Source organism: Carassius carassius, chromosome 43 (assembly GCF_963082965.1).
Source record: "Carassius carassius chromosome 43, fCarCar2.1, whole genome shotgun sequence".
NCBI classification, from domain to species: domain Eukaryota; kingdom Metazoa; phylum Chordata; class Actinopteri; order Cypriniformes; family Cyprinidae; genus Carassius; species Carassius carassius.
The window spans coordinates 27194129-27217836 of NC_081797.1; the positions used below are offsets into that span (position 1 = coordinate 27194129).

General features: G+C 39.8%; 1 protein-coding gene across 1 annotated transcript in view; it reads left to right on the forward strand.

The window, feature by feature from the left end:
• LOC132124767 (receptor-type tyrosine-protein phosphatase beta-like) overlaps positions 1 to 20892 on the forward strand; it is a 51742-nt gene extending 30850 nt beyond the window's left edge. Inside the window, exons 13-32 of the mRNA XM_059535919.1 lie at positions 1588 to 1857; positions 1947 to 2210; positions 2971 to 3237; positions 3422 to 3706; positions 6131 to 6409; positions 6493 to 6636; positions 6738 to 7002; positions 12372 to 12463; positions 12546 to 12651; positions 18199 to 18276; positions 18372 to 18389; positions 18512 to 18593; positions 18679 to 18769; positions 18865 to 18941; positions 19309 to 19443; positions 19527 to 19649; positions 19728 to 19891; positions 20195 to 20330; positions 20427 to 20547; positions 20636 to 20892. Of these exons, the coding sequence (XP_059391902.1) occupies positions 1588 to 1857; positions 1947 to 2210; positions 2971 to 3237; positions 3422 to 3706; positions 6131 to 6409; positions 6493 to 6636; positions 6738 to 7002; positions 12372 to 12463; positions 12546 to 12651; positions 18199 to 18276; positions 18372 to 18389; positions 18512 to 18593; positions 18679 to 18769; positions 18865 to 18941; positions 19309 to 19443; positions 19527 to 19649; positions 19728 to 19891; positions 20195 to 20330; positions 20427 to 20547; positions 20636 to 20658 (3020 nt within the window). The 3' untranslated portion in view covers positions 20659 to 20892. The remainder of the gene's footprint in view (positions 1 to 1587; positions 1858 to 1946; positions 2211 to 2970; positions 3238 to 3421; positions 3707 to 6130; positions 6410 to 6492; positions 6637 to 6737; positions 7003 to 12371; positions 12464 to 12545; positions 12652 to 18198; positions 18277 to 18371; positions 18390 to 18511; positions 18594 to 18678; positions 18770 to 18864; positions 18942 to 19308; positions 19444 to 19526; positions 19650 to 19727; positions 19892 to 20194; positions 20331 to 20426; positions 20548 to 20635) is intronic.
• Positions 20893 to 23708: the final 2816 nt, after the last annotated feature.

Here is a 23708-nt window from a genome sequence, read left to right on the forward strand (position 1 = left end):
GGGGAAGTCGTGGCCTAGTGGTTAGAGAGTTTGGCTCCTAACCCTAGGGTTGTGGGTTCAAATCTTGGGCCGGCAAAGCCATGACTTTGGTTAGAGCAAGGCATCGAAGCCCAATGGCTCCCCGGGTGCCACAGCATAAATGGCTGCCCTCTGATCTGTGTGTTTGTTCACGGTGTGTGTGTACTTCGGATGGGTTAAATGCAGAGCACGAATTCTGAGTATGGGTCACCATACTTGGCTGAATGTCACATCACTTCTGTTCCTCCATTGAAGCTGTGTGTACGGTATACTGTCCATGTCCAGAAAGATAATAAATACATCAAAGTAGTCCATGTGACATCAGAGGGCCAGTTAGAAACTTACGACTTTATTCAGCATTGTCTTCTCTTCCACTCCCTGACTGCGGGTGTCGCTGTCGGACAGTTTTCTCTACTTCCTGTTGGCCTTCTGTAGCTAATCGTAGCTCCGTGTAGCTGTTTTTATTGTTATTTATTTTTTTCTCTAGAATCTTTATCTTACTATCACTCTCTGTTTTTTTAAGTGATAATATAAAACTTAATTCACACCATATTTCTGATATTATCGATCAATCTTATCAGATTAATTTTGATCGTTCACTTTTGTTTTATATCCGTGGGTGCAGTACACCTGCAAAGCGTTAGCACTCGTTAGCTTGTCATTAGCGTTTTCATTCGAACCTAGGGTTAGGGGTTTTTGTGCCACAGCATTTTTGTTTCCAGGCTGAACGTTAAAGAACATGTCACACACGTCTCCCAGAAATCCTGTAGAATTCAACCAATCTGATGACGACTTTTGTCGTCATTCTGCTACAGGTTGATCGTAATTTCATCCATCCAAAGAATTCTTTTCCAGAAGTGATTTTTAAGATGTTTTTTGGCAAAGTCTAAACTGGCCCTGTTTGCAGCTTGTGATGAAGCCTCTGTGTTTGCTCTGGTGAAGTCTTCTCTTGATTGTAGACTTTGACAGAGACACATCTGCCTCCTGGAGAGTGTTCTTTTCTTGGCTGATGTTGTGAAAGGGTTTTTCTTTACCATGGAGAGGATCCTATGATGATCCAGCACTGCTGACGTCCAGGTCTTATGTTTCTGAGCTCACCAGTGCATTTCTTTTTTTCTTTCAGAATGTACCAAACTGTTGATTTGGTCACCTCAAAGGTTCCTGCTATTTCTCTCTCTGTCTGAGCCTATTGGATCTTTTTTTTTTTTAACAGAAGTAAATATAACATAACAATAAGCATATTTTACATAAAAATATGACACTTTTGGTGGTAAATAAATACAAAACACCAAAAATCACAAAACAAATGACATAAATATTTTTTATATTATCAAAGATAGTGATTTGACATTTATAAAAAAAGAAGAAAAAAAAGGGACCACACCTGAGACATCTGTGTCCAAATTTGTCTACTAAGGACCAATTAAAGGACGCTTGAGGGTTAAAAGATGCACAGATACTGTACTGTGGTTTTAATTATTCTGTCAATCTAAATATTTAACCTACTAATCCCTATTCAGATTGACATGATCCAGTCATGGGTTGCTGTATTGCTTCTTTCCTCTGCAGTGCCCTCCTCCGTGAGCGCTCTACAGGTGGAGGACCAGCGCAGCACATCCAGTCTGCTGGTGTCATGGCAGGCAGGTCGAGGGGTGTATGACGGCTATCGGCTGCAGCTGCTGGATGAGCGAGGGTCTCTGGTGACTAACAGCTCTCAGACCGCAGAAGCCAGCCAGCAGTACTTCAGACAGCTCACTCCAGGAAAAAAGTATCGCGTTGTGATGCTAACCATCAGCGGAGGAATCAGCAGCAAAGCTGTCTTTGCTGAGGGCAGAACCTGTATGTAGATGATGCCTTTTTCTCAGTCTTAACTTGATCATACAGGAGATGAACTGAACTGTTACAGTGTCTAAAAATGTGTGTTTTAGGTCCAGCAACTGTTAATAACCTGTCTGTCTTAAGCAACACAACCACAAGCCTGTCGTTCCACTGGGATCTGCCAGACGGGGAGTTTGATGGATTTGATGTTTCTCTGTTTACTGGAGATGAAAGCTTGCAAGATCAGAAAACAGGAATGATGAACATGCAAGACTGTTCTTTTCAAAACCTTCAACCTGGGACTCAGTACAAGGTGGTCGTTATGACCCGCAGCGGGGATCAGACCAATGACACGTCCATCTGGGCCAGGACAGGTGAACAAACACCAATTTGTCAGTAACCAAAATGTACTTTTCTGATTGTATCATTTGATTGTTATGATAAAGTTCATTGTCAGGCCCAATCAAAGCAGTTTAACAGCAAACACGATCATATATTCATCACAGTTGTACTGTTTTGGCCACATTTGTTCACTGAGGTAAGGGTGAAACATTTAGGGATGTACAATATACTGGCCACGATATCGGTATTAGACGATAAATGTGAATTTATAAATTTGGGCAATATATTAAAACCATGGTGGCTTTGCCTTGCTTGAAATGTGTTTGGAATCACTTTGAAAAGGAAAATACAGTGAAGTGCAAAATGTGCAGGGCAAGTCTGTCACAAAAGCTACATAAAATTATATTAAGAACATCACTGTAAAATAATGTTGTGTCTTTGTAATCTTTGCGCACCAGTGTTTTAGCGCATTGTTACCGGAAGAGCAAAGAGCGCATTCACAACAGGAGTCTTGACAACAGAATTTGCATCTTTTTGTGCTTATATTTTATATAGTTTTAATATTATGTTTATATTTTTATTTATATCACCTGTTTAACCCATTAACAGTGCTTCAGTTTAACAGTGTCCATTCAGCTCTTCCATTATATAATATATAAATATAAAATTTGGATTTAGATTTATTGGCCAACACATTGGTTATCATCTTTCAAAAATAAAAAATTATCGGCCAAAATTTCCATATCTGGATTATCATAAGAGTAATTTTTTAGTTAAATGTGTTTTCTGTAGCTCCTGCAGCTGTGACGCTCTTGCATGCTGAGAGTAGAACAAGCTCTGAGAGTCTGTGGTTGAGCTGGAAACAGGCCGGGGGTGAAGTGAGCAGCTACACCCTCCTGATCTACAATCCTGATGGGACTCAACATGCGGAGCAGAGTTTGGGCCCGGAGAGCAGAAGTTACACGTTTCAAAGGCTGGTGGCTGGACGACTTTACCAGGCTGTTGTCCTTACACACAGTGGAGATCTGACCAACATGGCAACCACTACCGGCAGGACAGGTAAGTGTGTCCTGTAAGTCGTAAGAAATAATACATGACAACATGAGCTTGATGTGTTGAATTGATTTCAATAGCCTTAATATGGCTCACAGTTTCCTTGAGTTTAACTTTAGAATCAGTACTTAATTGCAGTACTGATTTTATATGTTGGACTCTTTTCCTTAATGGTTTTGATGAATTGTAGTCCCTAGGCCGCCTGTCTTGTTTTCCTTCGGAGAAATCACTAACACCTCACTGGAGATCACCTGGAGCAGTCCAGAAAACACTGATTATGATGACTTTGACCTTCAGTGGAGCCCCAGGGACCATCTGTCTGTGTTCAACCCCTACCACAGCCCCACATCTGGAAACCGTATTCTGAAAGGCATGTACCCTGGCCGTCAGTACAACATCAGCCTGCGTACAGTCAGCGGTGCTGGAACCAACAACCCTACCTACAGCTCTTCGGTCCACAGGAGCATCAGGACAAGTCAGTGGAGCACCAGACACACATGTATAACAATCAGTTTATCAGTCTGCAGGAAACAGTATGTCCAAACCAGGCTTTTTAATCATTTCACCAGAGAGACTACTGGTGACCAGAATCATCTCAGTTTGGGCAAGATCGTAGTTTAGTAGTTTTACAGCCATCTCTCTCTCTACAGACTTGTATGAGTATGTATTACAGGGGTTCTCAACTCTGGCGTGACTTTCCTCCAGAGTTTAATTCCAATCTTGATTGAACTCACCTGCTTATAACTTTCTAGTAAAGATCCTGAAACCTAGATTAGCTTGTTAAAGTGTGATAGATCTTGGGAGCTAAACTCTGCAGCAAATATAAAAATTACACGTGCACAAAATGGCAGTAGAAATGTGTGTACGATGTTTCCATGAATGTGTCTGGATTTATAAAAAAAAAAAAAAAACTTAAATATGTGTGCACCGTACTGTAATCTTTTTCCTGGAGTGAGAAAAGTAATGAATTAAACAAGGATTTTCAACTCTGTTTTCATTTCGATATACATATTCACTTTCATTAATGGAGATTCAGAAGCACTGAAATTACATAGTCATTTCACAGAAGTTAAAAATAATATGAAGTTAGACACATTTCTAGTGAATAAGCTTGCTCACTTTTCCCGTGGCTGTTCTAATGACAGTAAGGACTGCTATAGGTGCACTATAATACATCTTTAAACTAAACTGCAGATCTCAGGTTATAAGAAAATATAAATGTTTAGCAAGAACAATAAAGTACACTTATGGCGGGCACTGTCCAATTATAATACTGTTGGTGTCATGTGAAGACATCTCCAAAACATGATGAAAAATACCACTGTATTTGAAGGATACAACTTAAGGAAAACTGTAAGATTTATATGTTTCCTTTTTAAAATACTTTGTTGGTGATGCATCAATTCACACCATTGTACTTACCCTGCAATTAATATAGGCCTATCTGTTTCCACTAAATATAGCTAAAAGATGTTCACCTTTACGGAGCCCCGCACATGACATGCAGGAAAAAATTGTAGGCTAAATCGTGTGCACGATTTACTAATTCGTTCCCTCACTGTACTAAAACGTGCACACGATTACTATTGCATTCCCTCGATTTACTATTTCGTTCACTCGATTTATAAATTGTGCACACGATTTACTAATTCATTCCCATGAGGGAACGCAATATTAAATTGAGGGAACGCAACCAGCCTGCCCTTGAATACCTGTATAGTTTTGTAATCGATCTATGAGTATGTCATGATCTATGGTGTCGAACGCAGCACTAAGATCAAGTAAGACTAGAAATGAGATGCAGCCTTGATCTGACGCAAGAAGCAGGTCATTTGTAATTTTAACAAGTGCAGTTTCTGTGCTATGGTGGGGCCTGAAACCTTATTAATTCTTCATACAGATCATTTTTGTGCAGGAAGGTGCTCAATTGAGAAGACACAACTAAAATTTTAGACATAAATTTGAAATAGACCTATAATTTGCCAGTTCACTAGGATCTAGTTTTGGTTTCTTAATAAGAGGCTTGATAACCGCCAGCTTGAATGGTTTTGGGACGTGACCTTAAGATAACGACGAGTTAATGATATTGAGAAGCGGTTCTTCGGCTACAGGTAACAGCTCTTTTAGTAATTTAGTGGGTACAGGATCTAATAAACATGTTGTTGGTTTAGATACAGTGATAAGTTTATTTAGTTCTTCCTGTCCTATATTTGTAAAGCACTGCAGTTTATCTTTGGGTGCGATGGATGAAACTGAAGTGTTAGACGCTGTAGAATCTACATTCGCTATTGTATTTCTAATGTTATCTATTTTATCAGTGAAGAAATTCATAAAGTCATTACTATTTAACGTTGGTGGAATATTTGAATCAGTAATCATTGGTTATTTTCAATGAGTTTGTGGATATGCTCTGCCCTAGCAGTTTTTAGAGCCTGTCTATAGCTGGACATACTGTTTTTCCATGCAATTTTAAAAACTTCCAAGTTAGTTTTTCTTCATTTGCGTTCAAGACAATGAGTTACTTTCTTGAGAGAGTGAGTATTACTGTTATACCATGGCACAGTAAGTTTTTCTCTAACCTTTTTCAATTTGATGGGGGCAACAGCTTCTAATGTATTAGAGAAAATAGTGTCCATGTTGCCAGTCATTTTGTCTAATTCATGTGTATTTTTGGGTACACATATCAGTTGAGATAAATCAGGCAAGTTATTTGAGAAACTGTCTTGGGTGGCTGGAACAATAGTTCTGCCCTGACGGTAACACTGAGACATATAGTTAATAAGATAAGCCCCCTGCTCTATTGCTTAATGGCAGAGCAATAAACCACTCAACTGCAATAACATATGGCATTATCTGTAGGTGTAGCACTAGTGGAATGTGTGTTTTTTCCTGTCTTTAGAGCCTGAGCGTGTTCAGAGTCTGCACTGCCGTCCTCAGAACTCTACAGCCATTTCCTGTTCCTGGAGTCCCCCCGAAGCTGACTTTGACTCGTACATCATTGAGTGCTTGAGAAAGGGCTCTCAGAGAATGGTATACTCACAGCGCACAGTCAAAGAGAACACCGTCTATCTGATCAAAGATCTAGAGCCTCATAAGCAGTACATCGTCTCTGTAAAAGTCATCTCTGACAGCATGACCAGTGAGGCAGTCATGGAAAATGTGGTCACAATGATAGACCGTGAGTTAGGGCTTTGTGTTTGATATAAACTATTCAGTAAACGTTACTGTCAAAAAGTTTTCTGATGATTTATGCTTTCTCAGGTCCACCTCTGCCCTCAATTCACATCGATGAGAATACAGTTCAGGTTACCAAGTCAACCATATTCTTCCAGTTCAACTGCAGCTGGTTCAGTGACATCAACGGTGCTGTGAAATACTTCAGCATCATCGTAACTGAATCTGATGGTTGGAAGACATTATTTCCTCTTTCTTTTTTACACAGTGATCCTCTTTTTTCCTTACAAGATGAAATTAATGCAATGATCCCTTTCTTTGGTTGGATTCAGACAGTGAAAACCAGCAGCCATACCAGAAACATCCTCTTCCCTCATACCTGGTCTACAGATCCAACAGCTCGGTTAAAGCTTATCAGACCAAATACTTCTCCAGCCACTGCGACAAGAGACTGAACACAGTGCAGGAGTTTGAGATTTACCTGGGGTCGGGCATGGAGTGTCTGGGAGGACGATGTGATCCTAAACCATCGGCTGATGCGTCTCAACAACAGGCCATCTTCTGTGATGGGCCACTGAAACCCAAGACAGCATACAGGTGATGAATCTGATGCTACAGTCAGACAACAGCCTGTGCTGTTTGTTGCTAATGGGGTGTTCCAACATGACCAGTGTGTCCAAAACTTAACCAATCTCTCAGTAAATGGATCATGTTAGTTTAAAGGGTGAAATCCTTAACCTCACATTTAGCCCTTGGACACATTTCTAGGATGCTCAAATCCACATCCATGTCATTGTTAAAAAACATGTGGAGGTCAAATGGTGTGCTGTCTGTCCCTAATGTCATGTCATGTCATGTCACCTTTATTTATATAGCGCTTTAAACAAAATACATTGCATCAAAGTAACTGAACAACATTCATTAGGAAAACAGTATGTCAATAATGCAAAATGATAGTTAAAGGCAGTTCATCATTGGATTCAGTTATGTCATCTCTGTTCAGTTAAATAGTGTCTGTGCATTTATTTGCAATCAAGTCAACGATATCGCTCTAGATGAAGTGACCCCAACTAAGCAAACCAGAGGCGACAGCGGCAAGGAACCGAAACTCCATCGGTGACAGAATGGAGAAAAAAACCTTGGGAGAAACCAGGCTCAGTTGGGGGGCCAGTTCTCCTCTGACCAGACGAAACCAGTAGTTCAATTCCAGACTGCAGCAAAGTCAGATTGTGCAGAAGAATCATCTGTTTCTTGTGGTCTTGTCCTGGTGGTCATCTGAGACAAGGTCTTTACAGGGGATCTGTATCTGGGGCTCTAGTTGTCCTGGTCTCCGCTGTCTTTCAGGGATGTAGAGGTCCTTTCTAGGTGCTGATCCACCATCTGGTCTGGATACGTACTGGATCCGGGTGACTGCAGTGACCCTCTGATCTGGATACAGACTGGATCTGGTGGCTACGGTGACCTCGGAATAAGAGAGAAACAGACAAATAATAGCGTAGATGCCATTCTTCTAATGATGTAGCAAGTACATAGGGTGTTATGGGAAGTGTTTCCGGTTCCGGTTTACCTAATTAATGCAGCCTAAAAATCCTTAAACGGATTTGGATATTAAAAGCATATTAGTATGTTATGTGTAAGCCAGGTTAAAGACATGTGTCTTTAATCTAGATTTAAACTGCAAGAGTGTGTCTGCCTCCCGAACAATGTTAGGTAGGTTATTCCAGAGTTTAGGCGCCAAATAGGAAAAGGATCTGCCGCCCGCAGTTGATTTTGATATTCTAGGTATTATCAAATTATTAAAAAATTTAGTTTTGAGAACGTAGCGGACGTAGAGGATTATAATGTAAAAGGAGCTCATTCAAATACTGTGGTGCTAAACCATTCAGGGCTTTATAAGTAATTATTAAGCAATATTTTAAAATCTATACGATCTTTGATAGGGAGCCAGTGCAGTGTTGACAGGACCGGGCTAATATGGTCATACTTCCTGGTTCTAGTAAGAACTCTTGCTGCTGCATTTTGGACTAGCTGTAGTTTGTTTACTAAGCGTGCAGAACAACCACCCAATAAAGCATTACAATAATCTAACCTTGAAGTCATAAATGCATGGATTAACATTTCTGCATGTGACATTGAGAGCATAGGCCGTAATTTAGATATATTTTTGAGATGGAAAAATGCAGTTTTACAAATGCTAGAAACGTGGCTTTCTAAGGAAAGATTGCGATCAAATAGCACACCTAGGTTCCTAACTGATGACGAAGAATTGACAGAGCAACCATCAAGTCTTAGACAGTGTTCTAGGTTATTACAAGCAGAGTTTTTAGGTCCTATAATTAACACCTGTTTTTTCAGAATTTAGCAGTAAGAAATTACTCGTCATCCAGTTTTTTATATCGACTATGCATTCCATTAGTTTTTCAAATTGGTGTGTTTCACCGGGCCGCGAAGAAATATAGAGCTGAGTATCATCAGCATAACAGTGAAAGCTAACACCATGTTTTCCTGATGATATCTCCCAAGGGTAACATATAAAGCGTGAAGAGTAGCAGCCCTAGTACTGAGCCTTGAGGTACTCCATACTGCACTTGTGATCGATATGATACATCTTCATTCACTGCTACGAACTGATGGCGGTCATATAAGTACGATTTAAACCATGCTAATGCACTTCCATTAATGCCAACAAAGTGTTCAAGTCTATGCAAAAGAATGTTGTGGTCAGTTGGGTCAAACACAGCACTAAGATCAAAGAGTATAGAAGCCCAAGAGGCGAAACTCAATAGAACGCTCCATAGCAACAGTTGCCCCCATGACGTAATGGCGCAGCCGCCATTATGGACTGAAAACTGAAGGAAAACGCCGAGAAAAAATGGGAGTCTATGGCACTGAAAAACTTAACATAACAAAAACTTAACAGAACTTAATTTTTTCTGGTCATCATGTCTAAATATTAAAACAATTTAAAATACATTAATGAGGATGACCGACGTTAAATGACGTTAAATGACAGAAAATATACGTCTATGTGTTGGTTATGCATGGCCTAATTACCCTTAGGAAAATAGTATTTTGGGACAAAATATTACTATGGAAGTACTATAAGACTACTATAGAAATACTATAGCGGCTCTAGGATATTATAGAGGTATTACAGAACATAACATACTTCTGTGATGTTCTGTAATACCTATATAATATTTTGAAGCTGCTATAGTATTTCTATAGTAGTCTTATTGTACTTCTGTAGTATGTCCCAGATTACTATAGGCCTAGTATTCCTATAAGATTACTATAATATTTTGATTCCTATATAATATAATATTCCTATAGCACTTTTTTGTAAGGGTATGTCCCCCACCGAATCGGCTTCATTAGCCTACCACTTACGGTTTGCAAAGATACAATTATAAAATTATTGCAAACCTTTAATCTATCAATATTTATGTTCTATTATGCATTTTCCTTGTTATATGAATAACAGAAATTCATGAAATAATATATATAGGCAGACACACAGTAATAAGATTTATTCAAATGTTGATGTTGACATTAGTGAACATCACCATCACCATATATATGATTTGGAAAAATAAATAAATAAATAAAATTATAAATGGGCATTTCTAAAGACAGGTCACCTTTAACAAGAATATCACAAAAATATTAACAACTTGTTTTTCAACATCTTCAGTGAAAGTGCACACAGTGAACGTTTCAATGGCAAGAACAAAAACAATCGGTGAATGTCCTATTACAGGCGGAAAGGTACAAAAAAAGATGTGCAATCTAGCAAGTGCACATATGAACTATAAACAGTACTAAAATGGAAGTGGTGCCATAAGATCTCAGTAATTAATCAGACACCACCATCTATTGTGTGTATTTGTGTATGATAAGTTTGTTTGTATTTTTTTTCTTTTTGTGAGAGAAGAGGCATTGACATAGAATGGAAGCATTAGTCAAAAAGGTGTATAATCTAGCAAATGCACACATGAACAAAAAAGAACTCTGACCATCTTTCGGAAACTAGTGTACTACTAGCCAGTTCAAGTTTTGTATAGATTTCTAAAAACGAACAGCAAAACCTCTACACTCAAACTGGCGCTAACGATTTCAGCAGCTTCCAGTCCATAATGGCAGCCACGCCTCCGCAGCGCCATCTACAGACTGTTACCCATAACACAACAGAGTTTCGCCTCTTGGGCTTCTATACTCTTTGCTAAGATCCAATAAAACTAATAGAGAAATACACCCACGATCAGATGATAAGAGCAGATCATTTGTAACTCTAAGGAGAGCAGTCTCAGTACTATGATACGGTCTAAATCCTGACTAGAAATCCTCACATATACCATTTTTCTCTAAGAAGGAATATAATTGTGAGGATACCACCTTTTCTAGTATCTTGGACAGAAAAGGGAGATTCGAGATTGGTCTATAATTAACTAGTTCTTTGGGGTCAAGTTGTGGTTTTTTGATGAGAGGCTTAATAACAACCAGTTTGAAGGTTTTGGGGACATATCCTAATGACAATGAGGAATTAATAATAGTCAGACTTCTGGAAGCACCTCTTTTAGGAGCTTAGATGGTATAGGGTCTAACATACATGTTGTTGGTTTAGATGATTTAACAAGTTTATACAGTTCTTCCTCGCCTATAGTAGAGAATGAGTGGAACTGTTCCTCAGGGGGTCTATAGTGCACTGTCTGATGTGATACTGTAGCTGACGGCTGAATGGTTGCAATTTTATCTCTAATAGTATCAATTTTAGAAGTAAAGTAGTTCATAAAGTCATCACTGCTGTGGTGTTGGGAAATGTCAACACTTGTTGAGGCTTTATTTTTCATTAATTTAGCCACTGTATTGAATAAATACCTGGGGTTATGTTTGTTTTCTTCTAAAAGAGAAGAAAAGTAATCGGATCTAGCAGTTTTTAATGTTTTTCTGTAGGATAGGTTACTTTCCCGCCAAGCAATACGAAATACTTCTAGTTTTGTTTTCCTCCAGCTGCGCTCCATTTTTCGGGCTGCTCTCTTTAGGGTGAGAGTATGCTCATTATACCATGGTGTCAAACTGTTTTCCTTAACCTTCCTTAAGTGTAAAGGAGCAACTGTATTTAAAGTGCTAGAAAAGAGAGAGTGTCCATAGTTTCTGTTACATCATCAAGTTGTTCTGAGGTTTTGGATATGCTAAGGAATTTGGATACATCAGGAAGATAACTTAAAAAGCAGTCTTTTTTGGTAGAAGTGATGGTTCTTCCATACTTGTAACAAGAAGTAGAATTTACAATTTTGGCTATATGAAGTTTGCACAAAACTAAATAATGATCTGAGATATCATCACTTGGCTGCATAATTTCAACACTATCAACATCAATTCCATGTGACAGTATTAAATCTAGAGTATGATTTCGACAATGAGTAGGTCCTGAAACGTGTTGTCTAACACCAATAGAGTTCAGAATGTCTATAAATGCTGATCCCAATGCATCTTTTTCATTATCAACATGGATATTAAAATCACCAACTATTAAAACTTTATCTGCAGCCAGAACTAACTCGGATGTAAAATACCCAAACTCTTTAATAAAGTCTGTATGGTGCCCTGGTGGCCTGTATACAGTAGCCAGTACAAACATAACTGGGATTTATCATTAACATTTTTTTCTCTGGATAATGTTATATGAAGCACCATTACTTTTATCCTGAAAACTTTGTTATAAATTGAAGCAACACCTCCCCCTTTGCCTTTTAGACGCGGCTCATGTTTATAACAGTAATCTTGGGGGGTGGACTCATTTAAAATAATGTAATCATCAGGTTTTAGCCAGGTTTCTGTCAAACAGAGAACATCCATATTATGATCAGTGATCATATTATTTACAAAAAGTGTATACTAATATTTAAGTCAGCAGTCAGGTGATTGTTGGTGATCTCTTCAACTGTTTGTCTTGTGTTTCTTAGACTCAGTATTCGAGCCTTTACCAAACTCAGTGGGGATCTCTCTGCGCTCTATACTGATACATACCTGTCCAAGCCCTTCATGACAGATGCAGGTATCACACGTGGCTTGAGTATATTAAAGGCCATTTGGTAAGATGTGCCTGGTTAATTGTTCATATTTGTGTGTGTGTTCAGAGCCACTGAATGGAGTCATTGCAGGGGTCAGCGCTGGACTCTTCCTCATCGCCACCATGGTGGGTTTAATTGTTCTGCTGATCTGCAGACAGAAAGTCCACAAAATGTGAGTCCTGCTTTACAATTTACTAAAGTCATCAAAAGTCAATATTTAGAACATCAAACCTAAAACTCAAATACATGTCCTGTCCTAAACATCATAGACCCCTTACCAAACGGCAAGAGTTGAGGTGTTGCTGATGATGAATTTCTACATAGGTATTGATAGTCAAGTCAAGTCACCTTTATTTATATAGCGCTTTAAACAAAATACATTGCGTCAAAGCAACTGAACAACATTCATTAGAAAAAAGTGTGTCAATAACGCAGTGATGATAAATAAATAGTGATGATAACAATTTGTGGTAGGGCTTGAATAAGAGAATTTACAATATCAGTGTTCAGAGTATCTATAGAAATCTTGCATATTGCAACCCTGCTAGTTTGTGGTGGTGACAGTCATTGACGGTGGTGTAGTAATCACAGGTTAGCCAGGAAAAATTGATAGCGACTGATTAATGTTGAAAGATATGTTGATACAGGTTTGATACAGGTTTATTTTGTTTCCTGTGGAGCTAATGTTGATAAACTGATGTGAGCTTAATACTCCAACTGAAAAAACAATTCAATGTTTTATATGGTCCAGAGTAGTAGAGAATCCAGCCTATCTCAAGGGGGGTGGTTCCAGAACCCAAGCTGTGCGTGAAGGTGAGCCCGACTATCTCAAGTTGGTACCTCTCAACCTCCTGCACAATCTCAGGCTTCTTCCCCGCCAGTGAGGTGACATTCCACGTCCCTCAGGCCAGTTTCCGTTTCCAGAGATCAGGTCGTCGGGGCCCCTGCCTTCGACCGCTGCCCGATCCACATTGCACCAGCCCCTTATGATTCCTCCCGCAGGTGGTGGGTCCACGGGAGGTCGGCCCCATGTTGCTTTCTCGGGCTAAGCCTATCTGCGCCATGCCGGGCGACGTCACGGTTCTTGTTTTAAAATTTTTCATAAAGGGCTATTGAACCACTATTAGTCTGACCTGTCACCTAGGACCTGTTTGCCTTGGGAGACCCTACTGGGGCATATAGCGCTGGACAACATAGCTCCTAGGATCATTTGGGTACTCAGACTCCTCCACCACAATAAGGATGCGGTTCAAGGAGGAGATGTAACCATATAAATTCAACGCTCACGTGGGCAGCGATAGTGATACCTGGAGGGACGAGATTGGGAGGAATGGCCCCCTTGATCTGAACCCGAGTGGTGTTCTGTTATTGGACTTCTGTACAAGTCAGTTTGTCCATAACGAACACCATGTTCAAGCATAAGGGTGTCCATCAGTGCACCAGGACACCCTAGGCAGGAGGTCATTGATTGACTTTGTGGTCATTTCCTCTGACCTCCGGCAGTATGTCTTGGACACTCGGGTAAAGAGAGGGGCGGAGCTGATCACCACCTGGTGGTGAGTTGGATCTGATGGCGGGGGAGGAAGCTGGAAAGACCTGGTGGACCCAAACGTATTGTGAAGGTCTGGTGGGAACGTTTGGCTGAGCCCCCTGTCAGAGAGATTTTCAATTCCCTCCTCCGGCAGAGCTTTGACAGGATTCCGACAGAGGCTGGAGACATTGAGTCCGAGTGGATAGGTGCAGCTTCTGCAGTAATGCGGTCAATGTACCTGTTTTTCGTGGTAAAGAAGGAGCTGAGCTGCAAGGCGAAGCTCTTGATTTACCAGTCAATCTACATTTCTACTCTCACCTATGGTCATGAGCTGTGGGACAAGATCCCGGATACAGGCGGCCGAAATGAGCTTTCTCCGCAGGGTGACTGGGCGCTCCCTTAGAGATAGGGTGAGGAGCTCTGCCACTCGGGAAGAGCTCAGAGTAGAGCCGCTGCTCCTCTACATCGAGAGGAGCCAGCTGAGGTGGCTCAGGCATCTGTTCCGGATGCCTCCTGGACGCCTTCCTGGGAAGGTGTTCTGGGCACGTTCCACCGGGAGGAGGCCCCGGGGAAAACTGAGGACACTATGTCTCTAGCTGGCCTGGGAACGCCTCGGTATCCCCCTGGAAGAGCTGGAAGAAGAGTCTAGGGAGAGGGAAGTGTGGGCATCTCTGCTTAGACTGCTGCCCATGTGACCCGGCCCCGGATAAGCAGAAGAAGATGGATGGATGGATGGATGGATGGATATGGTTACATTTTATTTTGATGGTCCATTTAATCAATCGACTATAAGCAATTTTGCAACTACATGCCAACTTACTCTCATTAGAGTATTAGTATGCTAAGAATGGTAGAATCTAGTATGGTAGAATAAGCTGACGTTCTTGAAAAGACACTTATAGTCAGTCTATCTGTTGGTTGACCATCAAAATTAAGTGTTAGCATATATTTACAGTAGCAGACATACTAATACTCTAATGACCCCTAGTTGATATGAAGTTTCAGAGTTACTTATCAGCAGCTTTCTAAAGGGTACCATAAAAATAATCAAACTAATATTACAATAAAAATAGTTAAAGGCAAATGTTTCATATAACACATTCAACTGATCTGATATCTGATCTTATGGCTGTTTGAGAGAAAACAAAGTTATTATTATTATTATTATTATTACTACTACTACTTATAAGTGGTCTTTAACCACTTAAGTAGCATCTGAAAAATGGCAAGATAAGAAACTTGTAATACATTAACACTGATAAGTATGATAAGTTGTAAAATGCAACGTGTTCAGTGTTATAAATCATCACACTCTTAAAAGCTATAACCACACATAAGTAAATATAATACATTAAAACTGTTCTTATGAATATTCATGAGATGATACAACATATTATAAAGTTTTTATAATGCTTTATGCATTCATTATAGTGCCTTAAGAATATCCTTGTAATGTAGTATAAATATGGGCTTCAAATGTTACCAAAATTACTCCTCATCCAGGTTTTTAGAAGAAATATAGAGCTGAGTATCATCAGCATAACAGTGAAAGCTAACACCATGTTTCCTGATGATATCTCCCAAGGGTAACATATAAAGCGTGAAGAGGTACTCTATACTGCACTTGTGATTGATATGATACATCTTCATTCACTGCTACGAACTGATGGCCGTCATATAAGTACGATTTAAACCATGCTAATGCACTTCCATTAATGCCAACAAAGTGTTCAAGTCTATGCAAAAGAATGTTGTGGTCAAAGGTGTCAAACGCAGCACTAAGATCCAATAGAACTAATAGGCAGATACAATCACGATCAGATGATAAGAGCAGGTCATTTGTAACTCTAAGGAAAGCAGTCTCAGTACTATGATACGGTCTAAATCCTGACTGGAAACCCTCACATATACAATTATTCTCTAAGAAGGAATATAATTGTGAGGATACCACCTTTTCTAGTATCTTGGACAGAAAAGGGAGATTCGAGATTGGTCTATAATTAACTAGTTCTTTGGGGTCAAGTTGTGGTTTTTTGATGAGAGGCTTAATAACAGCCAGTTTGAAGGTTTTGGGGACATATCCTAACGACAATGAGGAATTAATAATAGTCAGAAGAGGATCTATGACTTCTGGAAGCACCTCTTTTAGGAGCTTAGATGGTATAGGGTCTAACATACATGTTGTTGGTTTAGATGATTTAACAAGTTTATACAATTCTTCCTCTCCTATAGTAGAGAATGAGTGGAACTATTCCTCAGGGGGTCTATAGTGCACTGTCTGATGTGATACTGTAGCTGATGGCTGAATTGTTACAATTTTATCTCTAATAGTATCGATTTTAGAAGTAAAGTAGTTCATAAAGTCATTACTGCTGTGATGTTGGTAAATGTCAACACTTGTTGAGGCTTTATTTTTCGTTAATTTAGCCACTGTATTGAATAAATACCTGGGGTTATGTTTGTGTTCTCCTAAAAGAGAAGAAAAGTAATTGGATCAAGCAGTTTTTAATGCTTTTCTGTAGGATAGGTTACTTTCCCGAGTCCATAGTTTCTGTTACATCATCAAGTTGTTCTGAGGTTTTGGATATGCTAAGGAATTTGGATACATCAGGAAGATAACTTAAAAAGCAGTCTTTTGTGTTAGAAGTGATGGTTCTTCCATACTTGTAACAAAAAGTAGAATTTACAATTTTGGCTATATGAAGTTTGCACAAAACTAAATAATGATCTGAGATATCATCACTTGGCTGCATAATTTCAACACTATCAACATCAATTCCATGTGACAGTATTAACTCTAGAGTATTATTTCGACAATGAGTAGGTCCTGGGACATGTTGTCTAACCCAAATAGAGTTCAGAATGTCTATAAATGCTGATCCCAATGCATCTTATTCATTATCAACATGGATATTAAAATCTCCAACTATTAAAACTTTATCTGCAGCCAGAACTAACTCGGATGTAAAATCACCAAACTCTTTAATAAAGTATGGTGCCCTGGTGGCCTGTATACAGTAGCCAGTACAAACATCACAGGGGATTTATCATTAACATTTGTTTCTCTGGATAATGTTATATGAAGCACCATTACTTCAAACGAGTTATACTTGTAGCCTACCCTCTGTGAAATCCTGAAAACATTGTTTTAAATTGAAGCAACACCTCCCCCTTTGCCTTTTAGACGTGGCTCATGTTTATAACAGTAATCTTGGGGGGTGGACTCGTTTAAAATAATGTAATCATCAGGTTTTAGCCAGGTTTCTGTCAAACAGAGCACATCTAGATTAGGATCAGTGATCATATTATTTACAAAAAGTGTTTTTGTAGAAAGGGATCTGATATTCAATAAGCCAAGCTTAATCATTTGTTTATCCATATTGCATCTGTTTTTTGTTTGTTGAACCTCAATTAAATTGTTAATCTTAACTTGGTTTGGACATTTTTTGTTTTTTCTAGTTTGGGGAACAGACACAGTCTCTATAGTGTGATATCTAGGTGAAAGAGTCTCTATGTGCTGAGAATTAACTGACCTCTGTGACGGGAGGCAGCTAGCAGACGGTCGGTTTAGCCAGTCTGTCTGCTTCCTGACCTGGGCCCCAGTTAGTCAAGTATAAACACTAAGACTATTTGCCATATTTCTAGAGAGAAGAGTGGCGCCACCCCAGGAGGGATGAAGACCATCTCTTTTCAACAGGTCAGGTCTGCCCCAAAAGCTCGTCCAATTGTCTATGAAACCTATGTTATTCTGTGGGCACCACTTAGACATCCAGCCATTGAGTGATGACAATCTGCTATGCATCTCGTCACCACGGTAAGCAGGGAGGGGACCAGAGCATATTACATATTACTCTCTCCACAGTCGCACCACTGATGGTCAGAGGAACGTGCTGAGTGTGTGCTCTGCTAAAGTCAACAACAATCTCCTTCATCTTCTCCATGTTCAGAGAGAGATTGATGGCACTGCACTCCTGTAGTTTGTCTCATCTCTGCTGCTAATGAGACCCACCAGAGTCGTGTCATCCACAAACTTAATAAAGAGGTTGGAGTTGTGTGATGGTGTGCAGTCGTGGGTCAGCAGAGTGACCCAGAGTGATTTGTTAACTGAGGAACATAGCAATATCTAATTAGCTACTGAGGATGACAAGTCTCAAGCAGTTAGTGATGGCAGGTCTTTGTCTTTTCCAGGAGTGCACAAGAGCCTGTGGTCAGAATGAGTTTGAGAAGAGAAAGACAACTTTCGGGAAGTCACGTCATTGTTAGAGGGTAAGAGTGACTGCATTTATATCAGCATTAGGCTATAATGGCAGTTAAACAGTAGCATAAATTCTTATTACAATGTTATTTTCTCCCCTTTTTAGGAACCGTCGCGTCTCAAGGTGCTGTAATACATCCCAGAGCAGGATATTTTTTTTTTTTTTTCAGTATACTGTGTTCTTTGAATGAACTTGATTTCTTTCTGTTATCTATTGTAAGATAGTGTTGTCTTTTCCAACTACAGTCCCATCAGCATCACACATTTTGAGTCACATTTAGCTAAACTTCGAGCAGACTCCAACTACCTCCTTTCTGAGGAATACGAGGTAAAATACAGTATCCTTCATATTCCATAATATGATATTTGAAATGTTTCAGAATGAACACATTAATTCTTTGTCCTACTTTCAGGACCTAAAGGATGTTGGTCGCAACCAACCTCAAGATGCGGCGTTATTGCCTGAAAACAGGGGCAAAAATCGCTACAACAATATACTGCCTTGTATGTCTAGTCATACTAGTCTAGTCTTTGTTCAAATTTGTAATATTATTGTAATAAAATTTTTCTACATTTTTTTTTACATGTTCCTTGAACAGATGATTCTACACGGGTGAAGCTGTCCTATGTTGATGATGACTCCTGTTCAGATTATATTAATGCCAGCTATATTCCTGTAAGATCTTTGGCCATGGAAATACATTAATAATAAAATTCGATGTTGAATTACAGACCAATAAATAAATATAATATGCATGCATTTTGTGAGGCTATAGTTTGCCAGGCATGGTTGTGTATTTAAGTAGTACATATTTCAGTTAATAGCATTTGGCATATGATTTCATCAAAAATGTGGTAAATAGTGTTAGATACAGATCTTTTAATCAGTATAAATAGCAACAAATATAGTGTAAAAATTTTTAATGGTACTGAACGTAAAATATCTGAGCAGTAGTGGTAAAAAATATACTGTGAGTACTTGTTTCTTTCCTAAGGCTAACAAGTGTCACTTAACTAAACATATCACATGGTTTCTTTTCTAGGGTAATAACTTCAGACGGGAGTATATAGCGACTCAGGGTGCTTTACCTGGCACTAAAGATGATTTCTGGAAGATGGTCTGGGAGCAGAATGTGTACAACATAGTTATGGTGACACAGTGTGTTGAAAAAGGAAGGGTATGTGCATATGATCACACATGATTCTTCTGGTCATGAGGCTCTTTTGGCATCAACTCAGTGAATTTGACACTCTTATTCAGGTAAAGTGTGACCATTACTGGCCATTTGATCAGGAGCCGCTGTATTATGGGGATCTGGTCGTTCAGATGCAGTCCGAGTCTGTGCTTCCCGAGTGGACAATCCGAGAATTCAAGATCTGTAATGTGGGTATAATGTCTCTGTTCCTCACCGGTGAATTCTGATAGGAATACACTTATGAGCTGTGTGGTATGTCTGTACAGGAGGAACAGCTGAGCTATTCCCGAGTCGTACGTCAGTTTCATTACACTGTGTGGCCGGATCACGGAGTTCCAGAGATCACGCAGTCACTCATTCAGTTCGTGCGGACTGTGAGAGACTACATCAACCGGACGCTCTTCTCTGGAGCCACTGTAGTGCACTGCAGGTGGACAGACCAGTCATTATTACAAGATCACTTTGATCATATTCTTGTGTTGTCTGTGAATCCCTCCAAGACTGAAGTCCAACCCAACTTAGGCACTGTCCCAAAAGGAAATGTCTCTCCAAATGCTTGCAAAATTTCTGTCTTTCTAAGAGTAATTGACAAAAATAACTCAAAGTAAGCAAAGTGGAACATTCTGCTTGAGATTTGGTACACTTGCTGCAAAGCAATTTTAGCAAATCTAGTACATAGATCTTCCTCTGAAGGAGGAGTGTTTATCTCTGTGCACTATTTTATCTCTGACAGTGCTGGAGTGGGGCGCACAGGAACCTTTATCGCTCTTGACAGGGTCCTTCAGCAGCTGGACACTAGAGACACGGTGGACATCTACAGTGTTGTGTTTGATCTGAGGCTTCATCGCACACACATGGTGCAGACGGAGGTGAGCACTCATCTGTAAAACACACCACTGCTTAAAAAAAACCGAGAGAATGCACACACACAAAATCAAATTTATTTGTCATGTGTGTTGCACCAGTGCCAGTACTCATACCTCTATCAGTGCGTGCGAGACGTGCTCCGTGCGAGAAAACTGCGCAGTGAACAGGAAAACCTCTTGTATCCCATCTATGAAAATGTGCATCTGGATTACCACAGAGGTTAGTGTGCAGCTAATGTCTGTGTGATGAGCATGTCTGTCTCATAAATATCTTATATCTAGTTGATATTTTGTATTTCTTCATATAGATGTGGTCTACTCCAAACGCTGATGTGCAGGTGGATAAAAAAAAAGAGACCAAACACTTTAATGTCAAACACATGTAAAAATTTATTTGAAAATGAATTTAAGGTAATATGCTATGGGTATGCCTAGATGTAACAGAATTATATCATGTACATACATTCAATATTAATTCAGAGTTTATGTTAATTCTTGCATAATGTAATGTGCATCACCAATTAAATGTCACAGCTTATTTTATATTAATTAAAATATCACAAAATGATTGTCTGTTTTCCTTTACCATATAGCTGAATGCATCATACAGTCAAGCCACCTTTATTTCTATAAAGCTTTATACAATAAAGACTGTGTCAAAGTAGATTGACAGAGATGAACACGAGACAACAGAATCAGTTATACCAATTAAACAAGCCAGTGTTGCATTCAGTTCAGATCAATAACATTGTGAAGTCCATCAATCTGAAAGAGTTCAGTTCAGTTATAGACAGTTCTACAAAAAGCAATGTCATTTTTTAGCTACTGATTCAGTGGATCTCATTAGTGTGATTCAACTCTACAGCTCTACAGTCATCCAGCATAATTAAGTTCAGGTTTTGTTCACATCCATCAGTCTGTCAAGTGTCCGTCAATTCACAAATTACATAGATCCCAACAATAAAAGACTCCACTCCGAACTCCATCAGGTAACAGAAATTGAAACCTTGAGGGCTCTTGAGGACTCGTTGAAATCTTTGTTGACCATGAAGGCCTGTGTCGTGGTTGTTCCTAGGTGCAGGTCCACCAGTTGATCAGAAAGAACTGGATCAGACAGCACAGAAAGTTTAGAAACAGCCCCTGTGGCTGTAGCAGGACAGGCAGAGAGTTCAGGGACGACCTCCATGGCCATGACAGGACAGGCAAGGAGCTCAAGGGTGGCCTCTGTGGTTGGGACAGGGCAAGCAAAGAGCTCAGGGGCTGGCACCAACACAGGACTGAACTCTGGGACTTGAGCGTGCTCTAGAATGGGGAATGGAATGGGGGCCACCGCCTCGGGAGGAACATGGCCATTACTGGAAGGGCATGGGAAGAGAAAATGCAGGCCGGTTTTGGCTTCGGAGACCCAAGCTTGAACAGCATAGGTCCCCCCAAAGAAGAGAAACCTTGGTCACAGTGGGCTCTTCCTCCACCTTTTCCAAAGTGGTATGCCAAGTCCAAAAACTCATGTGTATTTGTCCTCGAGCGAGCACTTGCCATGTTTAAGAAGCATTAGATGCATTTCTGCTAGTTCCATGGATTGTATGAAACATTGTTTGTGTTATTTTGTTTATTTTACTTTTGTCATCTGTGCAGTATTGCTGTCCTCTTCTTGTTTGTTACAGTGTGCTTGTGGTTTTATACAGGGCTGGAACTGCAGTGACATTTGGCCTCCTCTGTGGTGTAGGTCAGGGGTTATCAAACTGTGGGTCGTGCCCTTGGGGGTGGCAGAATGGTCCCTTGGCTGCAGCTAAATTTGCGTTTCAATGATCAGACTAGGGCTGCACAATATAGCCTACCAACATTAAATACAAACTGTAATATTCTAAGTGTGATTTTCGAATTGCAATTAAGTTCGCGATTTGAAACGTGTTGGATGTTTTGAAGTGCGGGCGCGAATGAGTTGTAATAACAGTGAAAGTCTCAGAGCATAGGTAGGCTATGTTCATTCATTTCTATCATCTGTTTGAACCCTGCAGTGTTTTAGTTTGGGAAACACTCTGTAAAAAGCATTTGACATGTACGGGCTATGCAGGGCAGAAATTACATATCCAGACCAGATGGTGGATCAGCACCTAGAAAGGACCTCTACAGTCCTGAAAGACAGCGGAGACCAGGACAACTAGAGCCCCAGATACAGATCCCCTGTAAAGACCTTGTCTCAGAGGAGCACCAGGACAAGACCACAGGAAACAGATGATTCTTCTGCACAATCTGACTTTGCTGCAGCCTGGAATTGAACTACTGGTTTCGTCTGGTCAGAGGAGAACTGGCCCCCCAACTGAGCCTGGTTTCTCCCAAGGTTTTTTTCTCCATTCTGTCACCGATGGAGTTTCGGTTCCTTGCTGCTGTCACCTCTGGCTTGCTTAGTTGGGGACACTTCATCTACAGCGATATCGTTGACTTGATTGTAGATAAATGCACACTCTTTAAACTGAACAGAGATGACATCACTGAATTCAATGATGAACTGCCTTTAACTATCATTTTGCATTATTGTTACACTGTTTTCCTAATGAATGTTGTTCAGTTGCTTTGACGCAATGTATTTTGTTTAAAGCGCTATATAAATAAAGGTGACTTGACTTGACGTTATTTATTTGCTATCATCTCTGTGCTCTCTGCTCTGCGTCGAGTCTGAATCTGACCAATAAAACTTTAAGATTAAACAGTTCATTTATATTATTATAAAAATGGGAGACAATGTAAAGCGCTGTTTGTCCCTCACTGGTTGCCATAGAAACATGACACGTGCTCAAGACTGCACATGCATGCTATCTTTTTAAGCAATTTGAGTATCATAGAAAACATCTCCTCAGATTTTGTTGCTGATTTGAAATATAATAAATATTTGTGTGTCAAGTCTGCAAGCATTATTTAACTTTATTTTTAATTTTATTATATGTTTTTTTTTTACATTCCCTTATTGTATAGTTGTATATTTGATCTAGATTTTTAGGCTTTAATGTTAATGTTATCTGTGTGCACCAGGGGGTCTGAGAGTAACGCAATTTCGATTCTCTGTATGTATGTACTGTACATGTGGAAGAATTGACAATAAAGCAGACTTGACTTGACTTATTACCGTGCGTGCACATGCATTAACTCTGAGTTTGCGCGCTCTGCTTCTAACGGCAGAGAGAGAGAGAGAGAGAGAGAGAGAGAGAGAGTGACAGAGAGAGAGAGAGAGAGAGAGACAGACAGAGAGAGAGAGAGACAGAGAGAGACTTTGACTTACACAGGTACACTTCACCCTGTGTTCTTTAGAATACTTACATCCATAAGTAAAAAATACCTTATTAAAGAGAAACCCCAAATTTCCAAGAACTCTTCCCAATAAAG